The sequence below is a fragment of the Tasmannia lanceolata genome, unplaced genomic scaffold (genome assembly GCF_043159265.1).
Source record: "Tasmannia lanceolata isolate RefF3 unplaced genomic scaffold, GAP_Taslan_0.1 ptg000037l, whole genome shotgun sequence".
Lineage (NCBI taxonomy): Eukaryota > Viridiplantae > Streptophyta > Magnoliopsida > Canellales > Winteraceae > Tasmannia > Tasmannia lanceolata.
In genome coordinates, this window is record NW_027518714.1 from 27124275 (window position 1) to 27146778 (window position 22504).

Below are 22504 nucleotides of genomic sequence, written 5' to 3' on the forward strand. Positions count from 1 at the left end.
TAGAGAAACCCTAGTTTTCCAAGAATCCAAACACCGAGAGCAGATGTTAGATATTGTAATGCGGTTAAGACGCCGGGGTAATTAAATTTTGTAATGGCAAACTTGTTGATTACTGAAAGCTAACTAGAACTGAGAGCGTATTAGATCACGAGACTACTGGTAGCACAGTATTGCTTGGAAACCTGAAATTGCGCTGAAGCCATTACAAATTCCACATCAAAGGAGGAAGGAAAGAGAAACCCTAGATTTATCGAAGCACAACCAGGAAAATCTAGCATTTACGGACAGATTGGTCGTGATCACGACCATGTTTTGATAATCGGGCGAGATCACAGTTGTATTATAGTACAACGAGGCGTGCTCTACTAAGATCATGGCAGGTCCCACCTTTGATTGATCATAACCGTCCATTTGATAGGTCTTTGATTTGGATCTTCTAAGGAAAAAACCCACGCCAATCTTGCAATCTTAACATTAAAAAATCTGCAAAACATGGCCTTGCTTTGGATCTGACAGTTCAGACCAATCAAATATGGGACCTAGAATGCCATACAAACCCCTTGGGCCAATTCGTACCAATCCAACGGCTTGGATTCACTGATGGTAGGTCACATACGAGACCCAAAGCAAAGGTCTATCAAATTAACGGTTGAGATCAATCAGATTCGGGACCTTTTGGTCTCATTCCTTCAGGGTCTGTTCAGTTGCGCTGATTTGGGCGGAAAGGAAACGGAAAAGGCATCCTCTTCCCTTCAAAGTAGCAAAAGTGGATGTTTTGTTGCCAAACTTCCGCCCATCTAATTCCGTAAAAAAGACTCGGATTTTATAAAATTTCTCTCGGAAATACATCTATCGGGACTCTTTTTCACATCTCAACACAAAAGACGACCACGCATCTCGTTCTTCTTGAGAGCCCATCGTCTTCCTCGCGAGGATTTCGACGTCGCCGGAGCTTCGGTACGGTAAGATCTACCTCTCTCTCTCTCTCTCTCGTCGTTTTTAGCTTGTTCTTCTCCTTCTCTCCGTCTCTATCTCCCTCCCTCTCTCAGATCCGAGGGTTCTTGTTGGGATAGGGGTTTTAAGTGTTCTTTTTAGGTTCGTTTTCTTCTTCTTCAGATCCAAGGATTGGATTAAAGGTTTGTTGATTTAGGGTTTAAGGTTTGTTTAGGGTTTGTAGGGTTTAGGTTAGGGTATGTTGATTTCATCTTTTTTGGGCATTTTCAGTATTTTGCTGCATCTTCTCCCATGATCTAGATTCTTTTTTTTTTGGCATTTTTTTATCTGGGGTTTATTTGGCTTGTGGGTTGTATTTTAGACTCATTTTTTTCGAGAGGAAGACTTGTTTATTTTGTGGGTTTCAATGCCTGATTGTTCTTTAATTTTTGTTTCCATTTTTTCGCTCCGTTTTTGGAGTTGGGGAAGAAGATGAAGGGGGTTGTGTTCTGTTTTAGAGTTAGGTTATGTATCTATTTATCATCTGGATAGGATTTGATTGGGATGGGCTCTATTTGGGTTGGGAAAAGGATGAGAGGGGTTTGGTAACTGAATGCAATTTCTTATCTGTTTCTTTTCCGTTTCCTTGGCAACTGAATGCACACACCTGCAGCTTTCAATTATTTAGACTTTTGACTTGGGACAACGGAATTCTAATCCAACCCCTCTCTCTCTCTCTCACACACACATACGCACATCTATCTAAACCCTAACCTATGGTTGTTTTGGATCTAGAAGCCCTAATTTTCCCATGACCGGAAAGCGAAGATCGGATTAACGCAGGAACGTATTTGTATTTTTTTTCGCCGGGAAATCAATGTCTAGTTCGATGGCGTTGGGTGAATCGAGTTCCTGGTCACGCGCACTGGTGCAGATCTCGCCCTACACTTTCTCGGCGATTGGAATCGCTGTGGCGATTGGAGTTTCCGTGTTAGGCGCTGCTTGGTATGACTTATTTTCTTGCATTTTGCAGATTTTGGGTTTCTTTTCACCTTTCAAACTTATCCACAATTCTTCCTTTTTTCTTTTCTTTTCTGAGAATTGGGGGTTTTCAGGGGAATTTTTATAACGGGAAGCAGTTTGATTGGTGCGGCAGTCAAAGCTCCTCGTATTACTTCCAAGAATCTCATCAGGTATCTAGTTTGATTATCAAATAAGGATCTTCTTTCCTTTCTATGTTTTTTTTATGTGATTTAATTGGTTTTGATTAATTTGTGTACTAGTTAATTGATCTTGCAGTTGAATTTATGAAATTTTAGTGTATTATTTCAATAAGATGCAAGTGGAGTTCAATTGGTGCTGGGGCTTGAATTACCACATTTCTCTTGTGAATTGATAATTTATAATCATAGGGATGAGGCATCAGTTTTTCGTAGCATTATTTTGATAAGATACTGATGGAGTTCAATTGGTGTTGGTGCTTGAATTAGCACATTTCTCTTGTGAATTGATAATCTATAATGATACGGATGAGGCGGCACCGTCCTCTAACCATTACGATACATAACGGGTTGCAATGTTGATCGCTCACAACTTACCTACCATAAAGATAATTTGTAATGATATTGAACTCTAGTTTGGTTGCAAAATGATTATGTAGTTAAGGTTTGTGGGGGTCATGAAAATAAATTCCTGGCGGCCAAACGGATTGATATGAACCAAACAATGAAAATTGAATATCCAGAAAAAGAGAGCTCAAGATACCCCGTGCAAGAAGCTAAATTTTGAACGGAAACCAAACAACAACAACCCGGATTGTTAAAGAGAGCTCAAGATACCCCGTGCAAGAAGGTAAATTTTGAACGGAAACCAAACAACAACCCAAAAAAAAAATCCACATAGATACCTGATGAGATTCTTGGAAGTAATACGAGGAGCTTTGACTGCCGCACCAATCAAACTGCTTCCCATTATAAAAATTCCCTTGAAAAACCCCCAATTCTCTAAAAAGAAAAGAAAAAAGGCCAATTCGGAAAAAGGAAGAATTGTGGATAAGTTTCAAAGGTGAAAATAAACCCAAAATCTGCAAAATGCAAGAAAAGAAGTCATACCAAGCAGTGCCTAACACGGAAACTCCAATCGCCGAAAAAGTGTAGGGCGAGATCTGCACCAGTGCGCGTGACCAGGAACTCGATTCACCCAACGCCATTGAACCAGACATTGATTTTCCGGCGAAACAAAATACGAATATGTTCCTATGTTAATCTGATCTTCGCTTTCCGGTCATGGGAAAATTAGGGCTTCTAGATCCAAAACAACCATAGGTTAGGGTTAAGATAGATGTGATCATGTGAATATGTGAGAGAGAGAGAGAGAGGGGTTGGATTAGAATTCCGTGGGTCCCAAATCAAAAGTCTAAGTAATTGAAGGAATGAGACCAAAAGGTCTCGAATCTGATTGATCTCAACCGTTAATTTGATAGACCTTTGCTTTGGGTCTCGTATGGGCGGAAAAAACATGCAAATCGACACTTCCTATAACATCTTTCACTATATGGCACTCAATTTTTACCTTAGTTTTGGACACATAGAGCATCCAATCCCGGCTTGCTCGTCCTCCTTCCTCAATGTGACCTACCATTAGTGAATCTAAGCCGTTGGATTGGTACGAATTGGCCCAAGGGGTTTGTATGGCATTCTAGGTCCCATATTTGATTGGTTTGAACTGTCAACTTATAGGAGATCCAAAGCAAGGCCCTGTTTTGCAGATTTTTGAATGTTAAGATTGCAAGATTGGCGTGGGTTTTTTCCTTAGAAGATCCAAATCAAGACCTATCAAATGGAATGGACGGTTATGATCAATCAAAGGTGGGACCTACCATGATCTTAGTAGAGTACGCCTTGTTGTACTATATTACAACTGTGATCTCGCCCGATTATCAAAACATGGTCGTGATCACGACCAATCTGTCCGTAAATGCTAGATTTTCCTGGTTGTCCTTCGATAAATCTAGGGTTTCTCTTTCCTTCCTCCTTTGATGTGGAATTTGTAATGGCTTCAGCGAAATTTCAGGTTTCCAAGCAATACTGTGCTACCAGTAGTCTCGTGATCTGGTACGCTCTCTGTTCTAGTTAGTTTTCAGTAATCAACAAGTTTGCCATTACAAAATTTAATTACCCCGGTCTCTTAATCGCATTACAATACCTAAAATCTGCTCTCGGTGTTTGGATTCTAGGAAAACTAGGGTTTCTCTACCATGATTCATTCACTTTTTACTCAACTGTTTTCTTTCTCGCAATCTTCACCTAAGAAAACTGTACTTATCATGGACAAGAGGTGTAGGGCAATATGTTGCTGCAGATCTTGGGCCTCTCGGATAAAATTGTTGAAGAACTTGATCATGTTGTCCTAAAGTCAAAAGAAGTCATCCCTGTGCATGACCTAGTTGCGTATGTGGGCACCACCACAATGTCCCTGCTGCTGCAGAATGTTGGTATTGAGGATACCCTAGGCCACGACCTTGACCATGCCCTCAGCCTCGACTACATCCTCATCCAGTCTGATTAGAATATAACTCCTCAAAGGTGTCAGGAGAGGAGGTTTGGGATGTGGGAGTCTGGGACGAAAGCATGTGTGGCTTGTAGGCAGCCATAAATCGCTCATGCTATATAAGAATGACTGATCAACAATTGGATGGAGAACCTTGTGGGGGAGCCCGGTTTATAATCATATTTAAGTTTCTACAAAGTATATCTACCTTTGTCCTAAAACCGTTTTTCTTTTCTTTTTTTTTTCTTTTTTTGAAAACGGGCCTTTGTTCTAAACACTTGATTCTATTTCCCATGACCACTCTAAACCATATTCCGTAATCAAAGACTATGCTACCCCCTCCAGCTCTGCCCATCCCTAGACATCTCTTTCATCGCACACTCCCCAAAACCACCCTACATTTCTCGTAATTTATTAGCATAAGCCATTATTTTCATCTCCAAAGCATAATATCAATTTCCCAATAATGCTTTGTTAATCTTCCTCCGTCCTTTTCGAGTTGCATACCTCCCAACTTACTACATGATACTTTCTTCTTCGTTATCATTTTAATGAAACTCCCTTTGAATCCTCTCAATCTGCACCAACACACTCATTAGGCACCAAATTATTTAGAAAGTGTTGATTTGAAGAGTGCGGTTTTTCCATGTATTGATTCTTTGACGACGCTTTATTTTTCCACCCTTTCCACTGAGGGATTCATAAATCACAAATGCACTAGCTTATATTCAAATCCATAGGTGACCTACTCATCTGTTTTCCCCCTTGTACTTGTATTTATGTAGTTCTTTTTCACACAATAAATGACTTTTATCAGTCTTTATCTTTGTTGTGCGTACGTGTATATGCCCCTAATAGTAAATGCTAATGTGCCATATGTAGCAAAATCGGGTCTGTTTCCTTTCTTTCGTCATTGAATGATCCAAAATTCCAAATGGCCATTGCCTTTCAGAAAAAAAAATGCTTATTGATGACAGACAAACTTCAATGTTTCCTTTCATTGGGGCAAGTGTTACTTTGTGTTGATTCACCTCTGTACTCACTGCCCTCTCCCAACAACATAGTACCATGTTGCTAGTGTTTAGAATTCCAGCTCATGTTGCAATGAGATACTTATTTTAGCTGACTACAATCTGCTACCTACTTTGAAATCCATGGAAATTTAGCATTTCCTACCCTGTTTTGATTGTAAGAAAAATATTTCTTGTAGATAAATTCCTCGTAAGATTTTTTTTTTTCATTTTCACCACCTAGTGAGAAATTATATGGTTATAGCTCATTTAGAGGGATATAATTATAAACTGCAGTGGTTCAATTTACTTTTTTCATGTGCAATCAAATAATGGTCTTCCAAAATTTGAACGGAGACCAAACAACAACAACAACAACCACCCAAAAAAAAAAATCCAGGAAAAAAAAACATCCTTGATATGAACCAAACAATGAAAATTGAATATCCAGAAAAAGAAAAACCCATAAAAAAGTTTCTTGGAAAGTGTCACTTTCCATAATTTCATTTTCCATAGATCCAAACATGCCGTAAGAGTATGTTTCCTATTTAGGTAATTATTTCTTCCTAAAAGAATACTCTTTCTTCTTTCGATAATGTAGAAAGAGCAAAAAAAAAAGTACATTTAAAACTTGAAAACTCATCTTAAGTTTCAAATAAAAATGACGTGGATCTTTTTCCAAAAACTTAACTTTAATATACATGTTTTTTTAAAATGAACATTAATATACATGAATAAAACTCGCAAACCTGTAAATTGCTAAAACTTGTAATTCTAATTAGTTGTGAAGTCTCAATCCTTACCTAGATTAACCCTTCCTAGCCTACTGCAATACTACTCTTTCTATGTACTTCTTGTTTGCTTCCAATGAGGCTTCTTACATGATTTATGTTGACTTTCAATGACGCTTCCCACCCATTTTATCTTTAATTTCTTTAGAGCTTTTCGCTTCCCGCAATCTTTCTTTTCTATACCCCTCGCTTCCTGCATCACTTCTCACATTCGCTTCCAACTTTAGCAACTATGGTCTGATGTCAACAAATCGTATGAATATCTGAGGTATTTGACAAACCATGACATTTTATGGGAAAAAAAATCATAAACAAAAATGATTTTTTTTACTGATAACAAAAATGATTTATTGACCCTGACTTACAATAAAAAAATCATAAACAAAACTGACCTACAATGTGGTGTGGCTTTTGAGCCATCAAGATCAGCAAATGAGATTGTAGATTGACTAGCAATTGACGGACTGGATACAGAGATTAAGTTATTTTGAACTTGTTTCCGTTTTAAAGATTATTGTTATTATTATTATTTGTTTGAAATGACGCCATTGTAATGATTAATCTGAAGTTCTTTTCATGCTTTTTCTAACAATAATGATATCTTCATTAATATAAGGGAAAAGAACACAATGATCAGGCTTATATTAGTTAGCTATAAGGAGCTACTAAGACCCATGAAAATCAGGTATATAATCTCTAACTACAACATTGTCATTGTAATCTCTAACTACAACATTGTCAATAGATACTCCCTCATCTGCAAAAAGATCCGCCTCCGGGTTGGCTTCTCTTCTAACATTGCAAAACTGAATGTGAAGTCTATCTAGCACTTCTTCGAATACGTTCACAAGTTTCAAAGGAAATCCCGTCCCCCCTCACTTGGATCACATTTAATGAATCACCTCAACCATACGACACATCACTCGCGAAGGGCATAAGGGGTTTGACTCCTTCTCTATGAGACACATCTTCAACTTCAGTAGAGTTCTAATCTCCCACCAGCGCAACAAAGGTAAGGCAGACCGTGCCAGTTCCATCTCCAATCATACCTCAAATACCTGCTCTTTCTAGGATTCATTTACTCGAGCAATCAAAATTCAGTTTTATACTTCCTATCGGCGAAGTTTCCACATAGGTACAACCGTTGTTTTTGGAACAATGGAATACAAAAAGGTATCACCACTTCCTAAGGCTGCAACTTGGGTCGGGCACCACCCGAACCCGACAGGTTCAATCCGATTTTGGCTAAGGTTGGGTTGGCATTTCCTCAGGTTAGGTTGGGTTAGGGTTGGGCAAAGCCAATCCAATTTAATTTCAGGTTGAGTTAGGGTTGAGGCCTTGGCAACCTGACCCGACCTGAACCCGAACCCAAACTCTGTCCTCTAATGCCTGCACACCCCTAAATAAGTTTGATGACATGTCCAACGCTTCCACCAATTTACCGACCAGTTTTATTCCTTTAACCTTTCCGCACTAGTGGTCTTTCCTTAAAAAATCTGCCTATTCCTCTCCATCCATATCGTCCATAGAGGTAGACAACAGCTCATAAGCCCGAAGACTGAGGAGGTCAAGACTACAATCGCGACCAAATATTACGAGGATAAAATTCCATATCTCTACAGCTGTTGGGCAATAAACAACAAGATGATTAACAAATTCTTCTGAAAATGAACACATGCTACAGGTATTTTGTATCCTATGGTTCCTGTTATCAAGGTGAACTTTTTGAGGATTGCTGTCCATCAAAAGGCAAACAACTCTAGGTTGAGCAGAAATTTACCAGATAACCTTCCACTTCAACCCCATGAGAGCAAAGTAATCATAATAGGGTAGCCAACTTTTTTCAATTCAATTTGAAATTGATGGAGGAGAAAGTAGATTGATTTCCTGATGTTTCTATACTCTTAGGGCACGCTTGGCCGCCAGGAATTTGTTTTCATGATAAATCGGCGTCTCCAAGTGGAGATGAGGGTGAAATCCCTAAAAACCAGGAAACAAAATCCCAGAAACCGGTGATGAGTTCTGCTAAAAATCCGAGGTCGATGTGCTAAAAATCCGGTTTGAACACCCTTTCTGCCCATTCACGCTTGTACCCAACTTCGCAAATGCAATTTTGCTTAAGTGGCTTCGGCTCCGGCTCAGAAGGACACACCGTCCTAAAAAATCAGGAAACAAAATCCCGAAAACTAGTGTTTCTGGTGATCAGAAGTTGCTAAAAATCCAGAAACAAAAAACTCTACTCAAAACCGGATCGACCTTTTCCAGATTTTTAGCAGCAACTCATCACTGGAAAAACTAGTTTTCGGGATTTTGTTTCTTGGTTTTTCGGGATCTCACCCTCATCTCCACTTGGAGACGCCAATTTATCATGAAAATAAATTCGTGGCGGCTTTTACATTAAATGAATTAACATTGGCAACTTTTGAACTACCAGTGTTACGTGCTTAATCGGCCGTAACACAAATAAACAAATGGAAAATAGAAAAAGAGTGGGAGAGAGGTTGATTCGAGGCAACCAAACCTCCTAATGGCTCAAATTGAGAGGAGCCATGACTCTCCTAAACAAAGCTTCATTTGTTGCTGTAAAATTCCATCCTTCCCAATTCACTAAATTACAACTACATAATCACAATCAAGATGGAGTGCCCCATCACAAGCCCATTTACCTACTAACAAGACACATCACAAATAACTAACCCCCACAAACCTTAACTACATAACCATAACTACATTCTAACTACCCACATACACCACAATAGTCTCCAAGTGGAAATGAGGGTGAGATCCCGAAAAATCAGGAAACAAAATCCCGGAAACTAGTTTTTCCAGTGATGAGTTGCTGCTAAAAATCTGGAAAAGGTCGATCCGGTTTTGAGTAGAGTTTTTTGTTTCTGGATTTTTAACAACTTCTGATCACCAGAAACACTAGTTTTCGGGATTTTGTTTCCTGATTTTTAAGGGCGGTGTGTCCTTCTGAGCCGGATTCGAAGCCTCTTAAGCAAAATTGGATTTGTGGAGTTGGGTACAAGCTTGAATGGGCAGAAAGGGTGTTCAAACCGGGTGTTGAGGAAATCACATCGACCTTTCCGGATTTTTAGCAGAGCTCATCACTGGTTTCTGGGATTTTGTTTCCTGATTTTTAAGGATTTCACCCTCATCTCCACTTGGAGACGCCTATTTATCATGAAAACAAATTCCTGGCGGCCAAGCGTGCCCTAAGAGTATAGAAAGATCAGGAAATCAATCTACTTTCTCCTCCATCAATTTCAAATTGAATTGAAAAAAGTTGGCTACCCTATTATGATTACTTTGCTCTCATGGGGTTGAAGTGGAAGGTTATCTGGTAAATTTCTGCTCATCATAGAGTTGTTTGCCTTTTGATGGACAGCAATCCTCAAAAAGTTCACCTTGATAACAGGAAACATACGATACAAAATACCTGTAGCATGTGTTCATTTTCAGAAGAATTTGTTAATCATCTCGTTGTTTATTGCCCAACAGCTGTAGAGATATGGAATTTTATTCTTGACCTCCTCAGTCTTCGGGCTTATGGAGCTGTTGTCTACCTCTATGGACGATATGGATGGAGAGGAATAGGCAGAGTTTTGAAGGAAAGACCACTAGTGTGGAAAGGTTAAAGGAATAAAACTGGTCGGTAAATTGGTGGAAGCGTTGGACATGTCATCAAACTTATTTAGGGGTGTGCAAGCATTAGAGGACAGAGTTTGGGTTCGGGTTCAGGTCGGGTCAGGTTGCCAAGGCCTCAACCCTAACTCAACCTGAAATTAAATTGGATTGGCTTTGCCCAACCCTAAGCCAACCTTACCCAAGGAAATGCCAACCCAACCTTAGCCAAAATCGGACCTGTCGGGTTCGGGTGGAGCCCGACCCAAGTTGCACCCCTAGGAAGTGGTGATACCTTTTTGTATTCCATTGTTCCAAAAACAAAGGTTGTACCTATGTGGAAACTTAGCCGATGGGAAGCATAAAACTGAACTTTGATTGCTCGAGTAAATGAATCCTAGAAAGGGCAGGTATTTGAGGTATGATTGGAGATGGAACTGGCACGGTCTGCCTTACCTTTGTTGCGCTGGTGGGAGATTAGAACTCTACTGAAGTTGAAGATGTGTCTCATAGAGAAGGAGTCAGACCCCTTATGCCCTTCGCGAGTGATGTGTCGTATGTTTGAGGTGATTCATTAAATATGATCTAAGTGGACCCCGATCCCGAGGAAGGTGGCGTGGACACGAGATCCCCGTCAATCCTCTGAGATCTCCACACATGAAGGGGAGCTCTACCAACGAACTCTCGAAAGAGTGCCTCTCGCAGCAGGAGTGAAGATGTAGGTGAGATACCTTTTGATTCGGGGATGAGCCCGGAACCGAGACGTACCTAAAATAACTCAGAGTCGTCATCCAAAGAAGTAGGCCTTGGATCCCATACTATACTCTGTCGTAACGGATAACCAGAGATACAAAAGTACGTGCATTATGACGAATGGGGAAGGTGTTAGGCGCCCCCAATTCGCCCGAGTGTAAACACCCTATCTCTCATGCCATTTTTTTATTAACTTTGAAGAATTTTGATCGAAAATCATGTGAAATGGGAACGGATATCCCCTAGAAGACGTCTACCTAAACATGCATGACTCGGGGATAAAAGTCCGTGCATGATGACGAATGGGGAAGGTGTTAGGCGCCCCCAATTCGCCCGAGTGTAAACACCCTGTCTCTTATGCCATTTATTTATTAACTTTGAAGAATTTTGAGCGAAAATCATGTGAAATGGGAATGGATATCCCCCAGAAAACATGCATGACTCGGGGATGAAAATAATAAGCACACACAAAAGATAAATGAAAGAAGTGTCACCTAAATATAATTAGGTTATGAGTGTCATACTTAATTGGTGTCTAAGTTCTGATGGACAAACAAATGCATGCTACAGCTAATGGTATAAAGTCTGTACATGAAAGTAAGAAAACACAACAAAACACACAACTCAACTTCACACACGACTCGACACGACAAACCTTAGACTCTAATGTGATACTTGACTCGGACCAGGATGGCCATCCCGGCCGCTCTACGTATCCCGGCCTCGGGAAGAATCAGAGTCAACGTAGTTCGGTGGCCTATTCTAAGCTACGATGTCTAAATGTGCCTAGACCACACTAGACTCGACACGACACGACTCATGTTTAAGTTGTTTAAGTATTTTAGACACTTATATGGTCATAAACTAATGCAAGTCAACCTAGTTTAATGCAGGTGAGCCCTACATCTTATGTGTCAGTAGGCTGTATGTCCTTAGGAAAACAATGGGCTAACTAAGTGCATCCTAATCTAGCCATTGGCTCGACTAAGTGTCTAACCGACCACGACTCGAGGCCTCCTAACTCTAAGGACACTCACACACAAAACACGTAAAGCATCAACATAACCAGGACAGACTCCTAACTCTAAGACACCCCAAACATCTAGGACAAACTCCTAACTCTAGGGGAAGATCTTTTTGAAATGGTTTTGAAGAGTTTTTCACTTTTTTTTAGGGTTTTGAATTTATTAGTGATTTTTAAGGATTTTTGGAAGGTTTGAAATGTTTATTTTTGAAGGTTTGACTGGATCTGGGATAAGGATCCCAAGCTGCCTACGTACCCCGTGGGAGGGGATCAAGTCAACATAGTTCGGAAACGGACTCTCCTAACTACACTCCTAATGACTCGTAACTTTTCAAATGATTTGGATTTTTCAGATATTTTGATGTTTTGAAATTTCTGAATGTTTTTGCGTTTTCATGTTTTCAAGTATTTTTGATTCACGATGACAGATTTTTATCATCATAAGGATAGGACAGACTTCTAATATCCTGCAAGGGTTAGACAGAATCCTATACTTTGCGCGGGGCCGTGGGGCGGGGGGGGGGGGTTGGATAGAATCACGACTCTACCTATGCCTTGCAAGGATTGGACAGAATCACATGACTTGATGAAAGGTTAGACAGAATCCTAGCTCCCTATGATGATAAGACAGACTCCTGAAATTGAAGGACTGACTCCTAACACTAAATGACAGACTCCTATCTAGAGGAAAGACTTTCTGGATAGGACAGACTCCTATCTAGAGGAAAGACTTTCTGGCTATGGATAGACTCCTATGCTAGTGACTCTAAAAGAGGCGCTAATGAGACATGACATGTCTCATAAAACAAGAGGATAACTAGGGCCAATGAGACAAAGCCTGTCTTCTATGGGAGAAACAACTAACTCTAGTGAGACACTGAATGTCTCCTATGGAGGGCTCCAAGTATCCTTATCATTGCCCTTGCAATGATAAATAAGAATAGGGCAACTAACAAACCAAGTTGATATTCAACTAGAAAGGGGTGCAACTTGAAGGGAATCCTATAAATGAGGCTAGGCATGCCTCCTATGGGCTTACTCTATACATGACCATGATAAACTCCCTAAGGGATAGGCTCTAAACGATTAGGCTTGTCTCCAAAGGAGAAACACCTTAATGAGACATAGTATGTCTCCTAACGTGGCTCTAGATGACTCTGTCATTGCCCTTGCAATAAGAAGGGGGGAAAGTTACTAATGGCTAGGAAAATTTCTAAAAGACTATACAAGTCTCCTAAATGAAAGGGAAAAAAGAGGGGAAATGCCACTAGGACTAAGTAAGTACCCTAAAGATGGGCTTGGGCTGGCGCCTTTATCGCCCTTGCAATGAAAGGTGCTAATATTTAAAAGTGCCTAAAAGGGGAAGAGGTCTCTACCTAAAGAAGAGGGAAAAAAAAACAGAGGGTACCACCTTGATCCGGTATGCCCCTCTAATAATGGGCTTGGGCTAACGCCTTCATCGCCCTTGCAACGAAGGAAGAATTAGTGTCTAAGAGGTGTTTAAAGGCTAAGAAGGCTCTCTATGAAGAAAAAGGAAGAAAGAGGGTATTATCATGACTATGTAAATCCCTCTAAAGGATGGGCTTAGGCTAATGCCTTTATCGCCCTTTCACAATGAGAAAGAGGGTTTAATGTCTAAACAAGTCTAAAAGACTTAGCAAGTCTTCTAAATGAGAGAGGGGATTACTATTAGGACTGGATAAGTCCCCTATAAGATGGGCTTAGGCTAACGCTTTCATCGCCATTTGCAATGAAGGAAAGATTCTATGGTTTAAACACGTCTAAAAGACTTAACAGGTCTTCTAAATAACAGAGGGGAGAGCTACTCGGACTAAACAAGTCCTCTAAGGATGGGCTTGGGCTAACGCCTTCATCGCCCACTAGGCTAAGCACGAATCAAGCATCAAAAGCACGTATTTGCATTCTACATGGAAGCTGAGAATTTGTATTTAAAATTACTCTCCAAATGGCAAAACTAGCAATACACATAAAAGTTGTAGGGGACACATCAGGGAACATTTGATTAGTTATGCACTTCGGCCGGTTCTCGCATGAAGTGGCCGGAAAACGGTCATTTTTGGGCTGATTTCAAATTTCGTTTATGCAGTTTTGTTTTTCAAATGTTATGATTTGGTTTTGCAAAACAGAGGATCAAAAATACATTTTCAAGAAAAGTGTTCAACTACACAGTTTTAGGAAATTGATCAAATAAACTTTTCTCCGTTGAGAATTTCGGCTGGATCTTACTGGAAGTGGCCAGAAAACGACCATCTCTGGACCAATTCAAATCTGAAAATGTAGTGTTTTTGGCTGATATCTTAAAAGTAGCATAACTTTTTCATTTTTCATCGTTAGGAGGCCCGTAAGATGCTAAATCGAAGATCTCGGAAAGATCTACAACTTCCGTGTGTATCACTTTTGCTAGATCTAATCGGATTTTAGTGAAAAATTGAAAATAAAATTTGGACAGCATGTAATTCAACACAATTTCATGACATTTCACATCAAAACTTCATTCAAACACAAAATCTATGGGAATTTGACACAAATATATGATTATAAATGCTGATTAGGCTTAGATCTAACCATGTTAGTTTCAATTTTCAAGATCTTTAAGGAATTCTCACAAAAAATGCATAGATTCACCATTTTAACCTAAATTTTCACCTGAAATCTTGAAATTGGCATAACTTCTCGTTTCTTGGCCAATTTTTGGGCCATTATATGCCAAATCGAAGATCTCAATAAGCTCTACAACTCTTATGTGAAGTACTACACTCAGTTCTAACCTTATTTTAGTGAAAAACTCAAAAAACAAATCTGGAGTTCTGGACATCATATATTTTTAAAGTTCTTCAACATCTTACAAGAGCATTTCACATCAAAACTCTAGATCTATCATGGACTTCACTAGATATTCACATCACACACATATTAACACATAAAATTTTGAATTCTAAAGCCTAATACATCAGATCTAAAGATTTTCACAAAAATCATCTAAGAATTCACCATTTTAATCCTAATTTTCAGCTGAAATCTTAAAATTGGCATAAGTTCTTCGTTTCTTTGCCAATTTTGGGCCATTATACGCCAAATCGAAGATCTCAACGAGTTCTACACCTCCACGGGAGAAATTTTCATGAATTGCAACCGAAAATGATTGATGAAAAATGACAAAAAGAACCTGGACAACACTTTATTTTGCCATTTTCACATCGAAATTCAACTAGAACTCAAAATCTAAGGTGAATTGCTTTAGATCTTTATATGAGACATGTTTTTAAACATATTTTTGTAGATTTTAGCCCTAGGTTACTAGATCTAACCATTTTTAAGCATTTTCCACTTAGATTTCCCATTTTATGTTAGATTTTCAAAGAAAACTCAAAATCTGCTCATCTTGTGCTCTTCTCTTGGATCTCTCCTTGAAATCTTCTTCTCGTTCTTTCTCTCTCTAGATCTCCATCTTTCTCTTTCTAGATCTCATTCTTTCTCTAGAAATCTCTCTTTAGAATCTTCTCTCTCTAGAAAGCTCTCTCTTCCTCTCTCTAAAATTAGATTAAGAATCCTATTTTTTTTTCAAATGAGAGCCCAAATGCTCTATTTATAGAGTTTTTCCTTAATTTTTGTCCCCCATTAGTTTATAGGACAGCCCATTGTCAAAAAATTTGCTTTGATTTTGGTTGCAAAAGGGTGGTATAAAGAGAAAAATTTAAGTAAAAAATTAACATAATTTTATCCCCTTTTATTATCCTAAGACACCCCTCATATGTGTTTTATATTTGATTTTGCTGAAAATGGGTGGTCTCGGGAAGAAATTAGGTCAAAAATTAGAGTGGGATAATTCACCCCCTTTTGTTTTTGCACCTCGCTTCTTACTCGGCTCGTTTGCTAGGCAAACCTGCTCGGATTTCGACGAAATTTTGCGGGGACCTTGGTGGGATCATAACTTAGCTTATGGTGTAATTTGGGGTCCTAACTCGCTGATTTGATGGGATTTTGTTCAAACGAGGGGGTTTAGGGCCCGATCAAAATGGGGTGTCTACAGATCCAAGTGAGGGGGGCGGGATTTCCTTCGAAACTTGTGGACGTATTCGAAGAAGTGGTAGATAGACTTCACATTCAGTTTTGCCATGTTAGAAGAGAAGCCAACCCGGAGGCGGATCTTTTTGCAGATGAGGGAGTATCTATTGACAATGTTGTAGTTAGAGATTACATTGACAATGTTGTAGTTAGAGATTATATGCCTGATTGTCATGGGTCTTAGTAGCTCCTTATAGCTAACTAATATATGCCTGATCATTGTGTTCTTTTCCTTTATATTAATGAAGATATCATTATTGTTAGAAAAAGCATCAAAAGAACTTCGGATTAATCATTACAATGGAGTCATTTCAAAAATAATAATAATAATAATAATCTTTACTACGGAAACAAGTTCAAAATAACTTAATCTCTCTATCCAGTCCGTCAATTGCTAGTCCATCTACCATCTCATTTGCTAATCTTGATGTCTCAAAAGCCACATCACATTGTAGGTTACTTTTGTTTATGATTTTTTTTATTGTAAGTCAGGGTCAATAAATCATTTTTGTTATCAGGATAAAAAATCAATTTTGTTTATGATTTTTTTTTTCCATAAAATGTCATGGTTTGTCAAATACCTCATATATTCATATGATTTGTTGACATCAGACCATAGTTGCTAAAGTGGGAAGCGAATGTGAGAAGTGATGCGGGAAGCGAGGCGTATAGAAAAGAGAGATTGCGGGAAGCGAAAAGCTCTAAAGAAATTAAAGATAAAATGGGTGGGAAGCGTCATTGAAAGTCAACATAAATCATGTAAGAAGCCTCATTGGAAGCAAACAAGAAGTACATAGAAAGAGTAGTATTGTAGTAGGTTAGGAAGGGTTAATCTAGGTAAGGATTGAGACTTCACAACTAATTAGAATTACAAGTTTTAGCAATTTACAGGTTTGCTTGTTTTATTCATGTATATTAATGTTCGTTTAAGAAAAAACATGTATATTAATGTTAAGTTTTTGGAAAAAGATCCACGTCATTTTTATTTGAAACTTAAGATGAGTTTTCAAGTTTTAAATGTACTTTTTTTTTGCTCTTTCTACATTATCGAAAGAAGAAGGTATTCTTTCAGGAAGAAATAATTACCTAAATAGGAAACATACTCTTACGGCATGTTTGGATCTATGGAAAATGAAATTATGGAAAGTGACACTTTCCAAGAAACTTTTTTATGGGTTTTTCTTTTTCTGGATATTCATTTTTCATTGTTTGGTTCATATCAAGGGTGTTTTTTTTTTCTGGATTTTTTTTTGGGTTGTTGTTGTTTGGTTTCCATTCAAAATTTAGCTTCTTGCACAAGGTATCTTGGGCTCTCTTTAACAATCCAGATGAGTGGTACGCCGTGATAGTGAAAGCGGAAAATTAGACTGTCCACTTCATCCATCTTTCTATCTTTTTTTAGTTGTTATTTTCTTTTCTGGATTTTCTTTCTTGTTGTTGTTGTTTGGTTTCTGTTCAAAAGTTTAGCTTCTTGCGTGATGTATCTCGGGCATTCTCTTTAACAATCCGGATGGGTGGTGTTGACGTGGTGGTGAAAGCGGAAAAATTAGATCGTTCATTTCATTTATCTCCCAATATCCCCCAAATCGAAACCACCCATAATCATTCTTGGGTGCCCTAGTAGCAGCAATGGGAGAAATGGCATAAATTGGCCCAAAATCTTCATTCTTCGGGTACACCCGTGACTATCCATTTCCCCCCAAATTTTCATTCTCCGTGAAACCCTACTAGTATTCCTTTTTTTTTATTTGAATGGTAGCAAATTTCATTTCAAAAAAGATGATCAAGTCACTCATGCCAGAAAGTACAAGGGAAGCAGAACGAAACACAAGAAATTACACGAAAAATACAAGAACAAGAAATCTACCAGTATTCCTCTTTGCTAATAATCTTGCTATTTATTTTAGCTTGATTTGATGGAATATGCATAATGTATTTCTTTCAGAAAACAGGTACATTGATCCTTTGTTATCATCATTTGATTTGATTCAGTATATGTGTTTAGGGTTCTAAGACTTGAACTACATCAATGTTTTGTAGAGAGAGGCCAATGACTCAAACAGAGAGGCTCTCCGTCTTACTGGACACCATTGATAGTAGTCCAGTAACCCATTCTTTTTGTTCCCCTTCCATTCCCTTGTACACTATAAAACTGTAGTCCTCTCTCCCTCTCCATCCGAGAACGCCATTAGAGCTCTCGAGATCTCACCCCCTCTCTTTCCATGTCATTCTTCTCATTTTCTTTGGGAATGGAAGGGCCACCGAACAATCCATGCACAGGGAGGGACACGGTGGCGTAGAACAATCTCACCCTGTCATTCTCTCTCCATGGACTGATGCGGCACTCATTCCAAGCACCTTTGCTAATAATAAAAATAGGGAAGGAATCGAAGAAGCCCTAGCCTTGGTTTGTGATTCAGAGAGAAGTCCTAGACGGAGGATGAAGAGGCGGTGATAGGTTGGGAAGAAGATTGATAACCCACAAAATTAGAATTTTGCTTTCTTGGAAAATGAAATAACAGGTATAAGAGAGATTTTTACTTTCCCTATTTTTTGGAGAAAGTTTAATTCCAGAAGTTTAAAATCAACATTAACGTACTTTACTAGGGGTGCAACTCGGGTCGGGTTGAGGCCAACCCGAACTCGACCCGAGCAACCATTTGGTCAACCCGAACCCGACCCGATTTCCAACCCGACAAGGTTCAACCCGACCCGACCCGAGGAACCCTTTTTGCCAAACCCGAACCCGACCCAACCCGACTTCAACCCGACCCAACCCGAAATTTTTAGCTTAAAAAATTAAAAAAAATCATTAAAAAAGTCGGGGTCACTCGGGTCAGGTTGCCCAAGCCCTCAACCCGACTTGAGAAAACCCAACCTGAACTCAACCCAACCCGACTTTTTCTCGGGTTGAACCCGTCGGGTTCGGGTTGAGCCCGCCCAAGTTGCACCCCTAACTTTACCAAACATTGGATTTTGTATTTTTTAGGGAAAGTTTTTTTTTTGTTTTTTTTTGAACAGGATTTTAGGGAAAGTTTTTTCCAAGAAAAAACAATCCCTAGATCCAAACATGCCCTTAGTTAAGAGTAAACGTAGGAAGTGTCTGGGAAGCATGCTTCCCTAAATTTGGAAAGCGAGAAGAAGTCAGTTTCCGAAGCGAGTTCCCGAGGAAGCGAGCTTCCCATCTAATCTAACTAGGAAATTTCCGGTAACATGCATTAGACATCCATGTTGGTAACTATGCATTAGACATCCCTGTGCCGGTAACTATGCATTAGACATCACTGTGCTTGTCAGGGCTCTAATAGGAAAAAGAAACACATCAAAAAAAAAAGGGAAAAAGAAAAGAAAAATACCTCAAAATGAAAAAGAAAAATAACCATTTATTTTGTAGGCCTGATCCCTATCGTGATTCTTCCCCACTGACAAAAAGAATCATAGATGCTCATAGAAGGCCTCGAACTTGGAAAACTGATAGTTCTTGACTTCTTGCTCTATGGAAATGGCAACTTCAACTAGGGAGGGTAAAAGTAAAACCTCGTGTTTTGCGCCACCCAGCTTGGGCTAAATATTAGAAACATAATTTTTACACGAGGACTAAAGCATCCTTGAAAACATGAAATAACCCGTTTATATAATTCCAAAATAATTTGTGAAGACCCCATTTCAAAAAAAAAATTGTGAAGACTAAAGTGCCCCTTAAATTGTGCTACAGCATATCCTATTAGAACATGTAAGATCCATATCCTGAATGTCACAGGCAAGTTCAGTGTAATAGAGAGAAAATAATTTAATAATATCAAATTCTATTTGAGTAGACCAGCAACCCAACTAATGTTGATGCAAGGGCAGGTACAGAAGGTTGCACTAAAAGGAAGCTAGCAAGGTTACAATAAAGGGTAGAATCACACACACATGCATGGGTCTTGAACATGGTGCACACGTTTGTATGAGATGTGTATGCTGATGTCCTGGTCTCATTTTATATACATCAACGTTTCAAGTATGGTCTTAGAAACATTTTTTATGGGCTTCCTTTGTCATTTTTCTTCTCTTCAGTGTAATTTTCTGTGAGGCTGTTGCGATATATGGCGTTATTGTAGCAATCATTTTACAAACAAAGCTAGAGAGTGTGCCAGCAACCCAGTTATATGCACCAGAGTCTCTTAGAGCTGGATATGCAATCTTCGCTTCCGGGATCATTGTGGGGTTCGCAAACCTGGTCTGCGGGTATGTGAATGTGATTTGGCTTTTGACTTTTTACCAATTTAATCAATATATAGCTTATATGCTATTTAGGCAAGTATGACAATATTATGGTTTATCTGCTGTTGAGCCTTGTGTTTTCTTCCAACAGGCTCTGTGTGGGAATAATTGGAAGCAGCTGTGCTCTGTCTGATGCCCAGAATTCCTCCCTTTTTGTAAAGATTTTGGTAATCGAAATCTTTGGTAGTGCACTTGGGTTGTTTGGAGTGATCGTGGGGATAATAATGTCTGCTCAAGCAACATGGCCTTCAACGGGATCATGAGTATACCATCAGAACCGGACTTCCCCGTCTTATATATATTTTACTGATTGTGTTTGTACTGTGGCAGAACTCTGGAAGGAACTAATGCATTAAGGTTTATGTAAAGAAAGACATGATGTGGTTCTGTGTATTGACTTTGGATAATAAATTTGTGTTTTTCTTTGATCAGAAATTTGGATGATACTACCATTTAGCAGAAATGCAGCCTGTTCTTTCTTAAATGTGTCTGAAAACTTTAATTGATCAAAAGAAGAAATATATGATGGAGAAGACATGTACAGTAACAAGAACGCGCGTGTGACCTTGGACAGAACCCAATTAATGAGGTGAGCAGACCCTTTAGAACCTCTAATAACCATATTATCCTCTCCAATTGCAGATCTCGTCTGACTCTTGAAATGCTGATTTTATGTTGTGCAATTTTTCTTAGGGTCTTTGTTTTGCTGTATATTTAGGAAGGTGATCTTTCCATTGCCATTATACTCGGAAAATAAAAACTGTTACACATTGGCAGTTGTTGGTGAACCCTCTCTGGTGTGTTAGAATGTTTCCATTTTTCAGGTGTAGGCTACAAATTCTATGAATAGCAAGTGGTGCCATGTCCTATTGACCTTTTGCAACTTGCGAAAATAGAAATCAAAGAATAACAAGGGCTATTTTAGGGGTTGGATTGAGCTTGATGGAAGCCATTCCATTACAAAACACACTCTTCCCGCACTCATGCACAAGCACTCTAAAACCATAGAGTTTTCCTCACTATTTTATGCTGTAAAGTATTGTTTCGGAATATACCTAAAATGAAGGCAGTCAAGTAGTCAAAGTCACAGTAGGACAAAAGGCACACACTTGTAATTCGAATTACAATGTGTCTTTTCTACACATGCGCTAGATATGAGATTAGAGAAACCAACACTTGACCTGGATCCTATGTGCATGTGCACATATATCATAATAACTAATAAGCCATATATTAATGGCAAAAGAACCAGTGGACCTCACCATGCGTGGATGCTACCCACTGCCTTCCACCATATTATGCATCCGTGAAAGCCCCTTACCTATCATATTCCTTGCATTGAAGGGAAAGGAAAAGAAAAATCCGTTTAAGCCCTTGTGGAGTTGAGGATAATAAGTTTTGACAATGAGACGACTCCCTTTGTTTTATACTTTTCTGAGAACTAGAGCTTTTGTGAATTGTAATAGCTTTGACAGTTGGTTAAAATATGTGAAACAAAGTGCCATTATCAAAACATTGTCGCTCGAATATCAGAACCCAATAAACATAATAAGAGCACAGCTAGCAAAACATGAATCCGTTTTGTTAAAAAAAGGGGATCAATTATTGATGCCACTTTCACAAAAAAGGCCATTGGGAGGGCTCGAATCCCCATGAATCACAATTAATACAGGTCTTCATTTTCTAGACGGGATTCCGTTTTGAAAGTGTTTTTCATATAATAATAACCATGTTCCATCGTCATCAAACTAAGGAGAATATTAGGTCATATGATGACTTAATATAATCAACAAACTAAGGAGAATATTAGGTCATATGATGACTTAATATAATCAACAAGAGTCGTGCACGCTCTGAAAATTCTCGAAGGACCACCAATAGATGTCTTTTATCCGTTTGGTTGCCAGAATTTCTTTGGTTCTTAGGATTTTTGTGGAACATAAAACTTCCTCGGAGATTGGTGGGAAAAAAAAACTCTCTGGGAGTATCTGGTAAAATAAAAATCCCATGTTTGGTTGACCGGACTATGGTGGGGAAAACAAATGCTTTGTTTGGTTGCTTGAACTGTTGAGAAGAAAAAAAAAACTCTTCGGCAAGCTTATTTTTGGTTCCTCGGATTAGTTTGGTTCCTGGGAGTATTTTTTTTTTCCTTCCTGGGGTTCCGTGCGGGGTTATTCTGGTTCCTGGGATTATTTTGGGCCCAGCAACCAAACGTGGGTGTTCCTGCGGAAATTCCACAAAAGTACCAAGAACCAAAAAAATTCCGGCAACCAAACGGACTTGCATCATGGGGTCAAACCTCCGTACAAAAAGATACCACACTCCTTTTTCAATAATGGCACTCTATATTCATGTGCACTTTTCTAATTAACTATTAGAAGTTGTTAAAATTCCTTAATAACCATCAACAATCAATAAAAAAAGTGGTCAATTAATTGAGCAATGCCATCCTTAGAACAAAGTGTTTA

General features: G+C 38.9%; 1 protein-coding gene across 4 annotated transcripts; it reads left to right on the forward strand.

Moving 5' to 3' along the window:
- The first annotated feature begins 799 nt into the window (after positions 1 to 799).
- On the forward strand, positions 800 to 20471 carry LOC143860686 (V-type proton ATPase subunit c''1-like). Of its 4 annotated transcripts, none has more exons than XM_077371464.1 (5): positions 800 to 957; positions 1729 to 1938; positions 2049 to 2126; positions 19830 to 20000; positions 20128 to 20471. In XM_077371464.1, the coding sequence occupies exons 2-5, from the start codon at positions 1811 to 1813 to the stop codon at positions 20297 to 20299; spliced, it is 549 nt and encodes a 182-aa protein (XP_077227579.1). In that variant the 5' UTR covers positions 800 to 957; positions 1729 to 1810; the 3' UTR covers positions 20300 to 20471. The 4 variants fall into 4 exon arrangements, with proteins under 4 accessions (XP_077227579.1, XP_077227577.1, XP_077227578.1 ...); XM_077371462.1 differs by having other exon boundaries at positions 804 to 962; XM_077371463.1 differs by having other exon boundaries at positions 804 to 962; positions 1732 to 1938.
- Positions 20472 to 22504: the final 2033 nt, after the last annotated feature.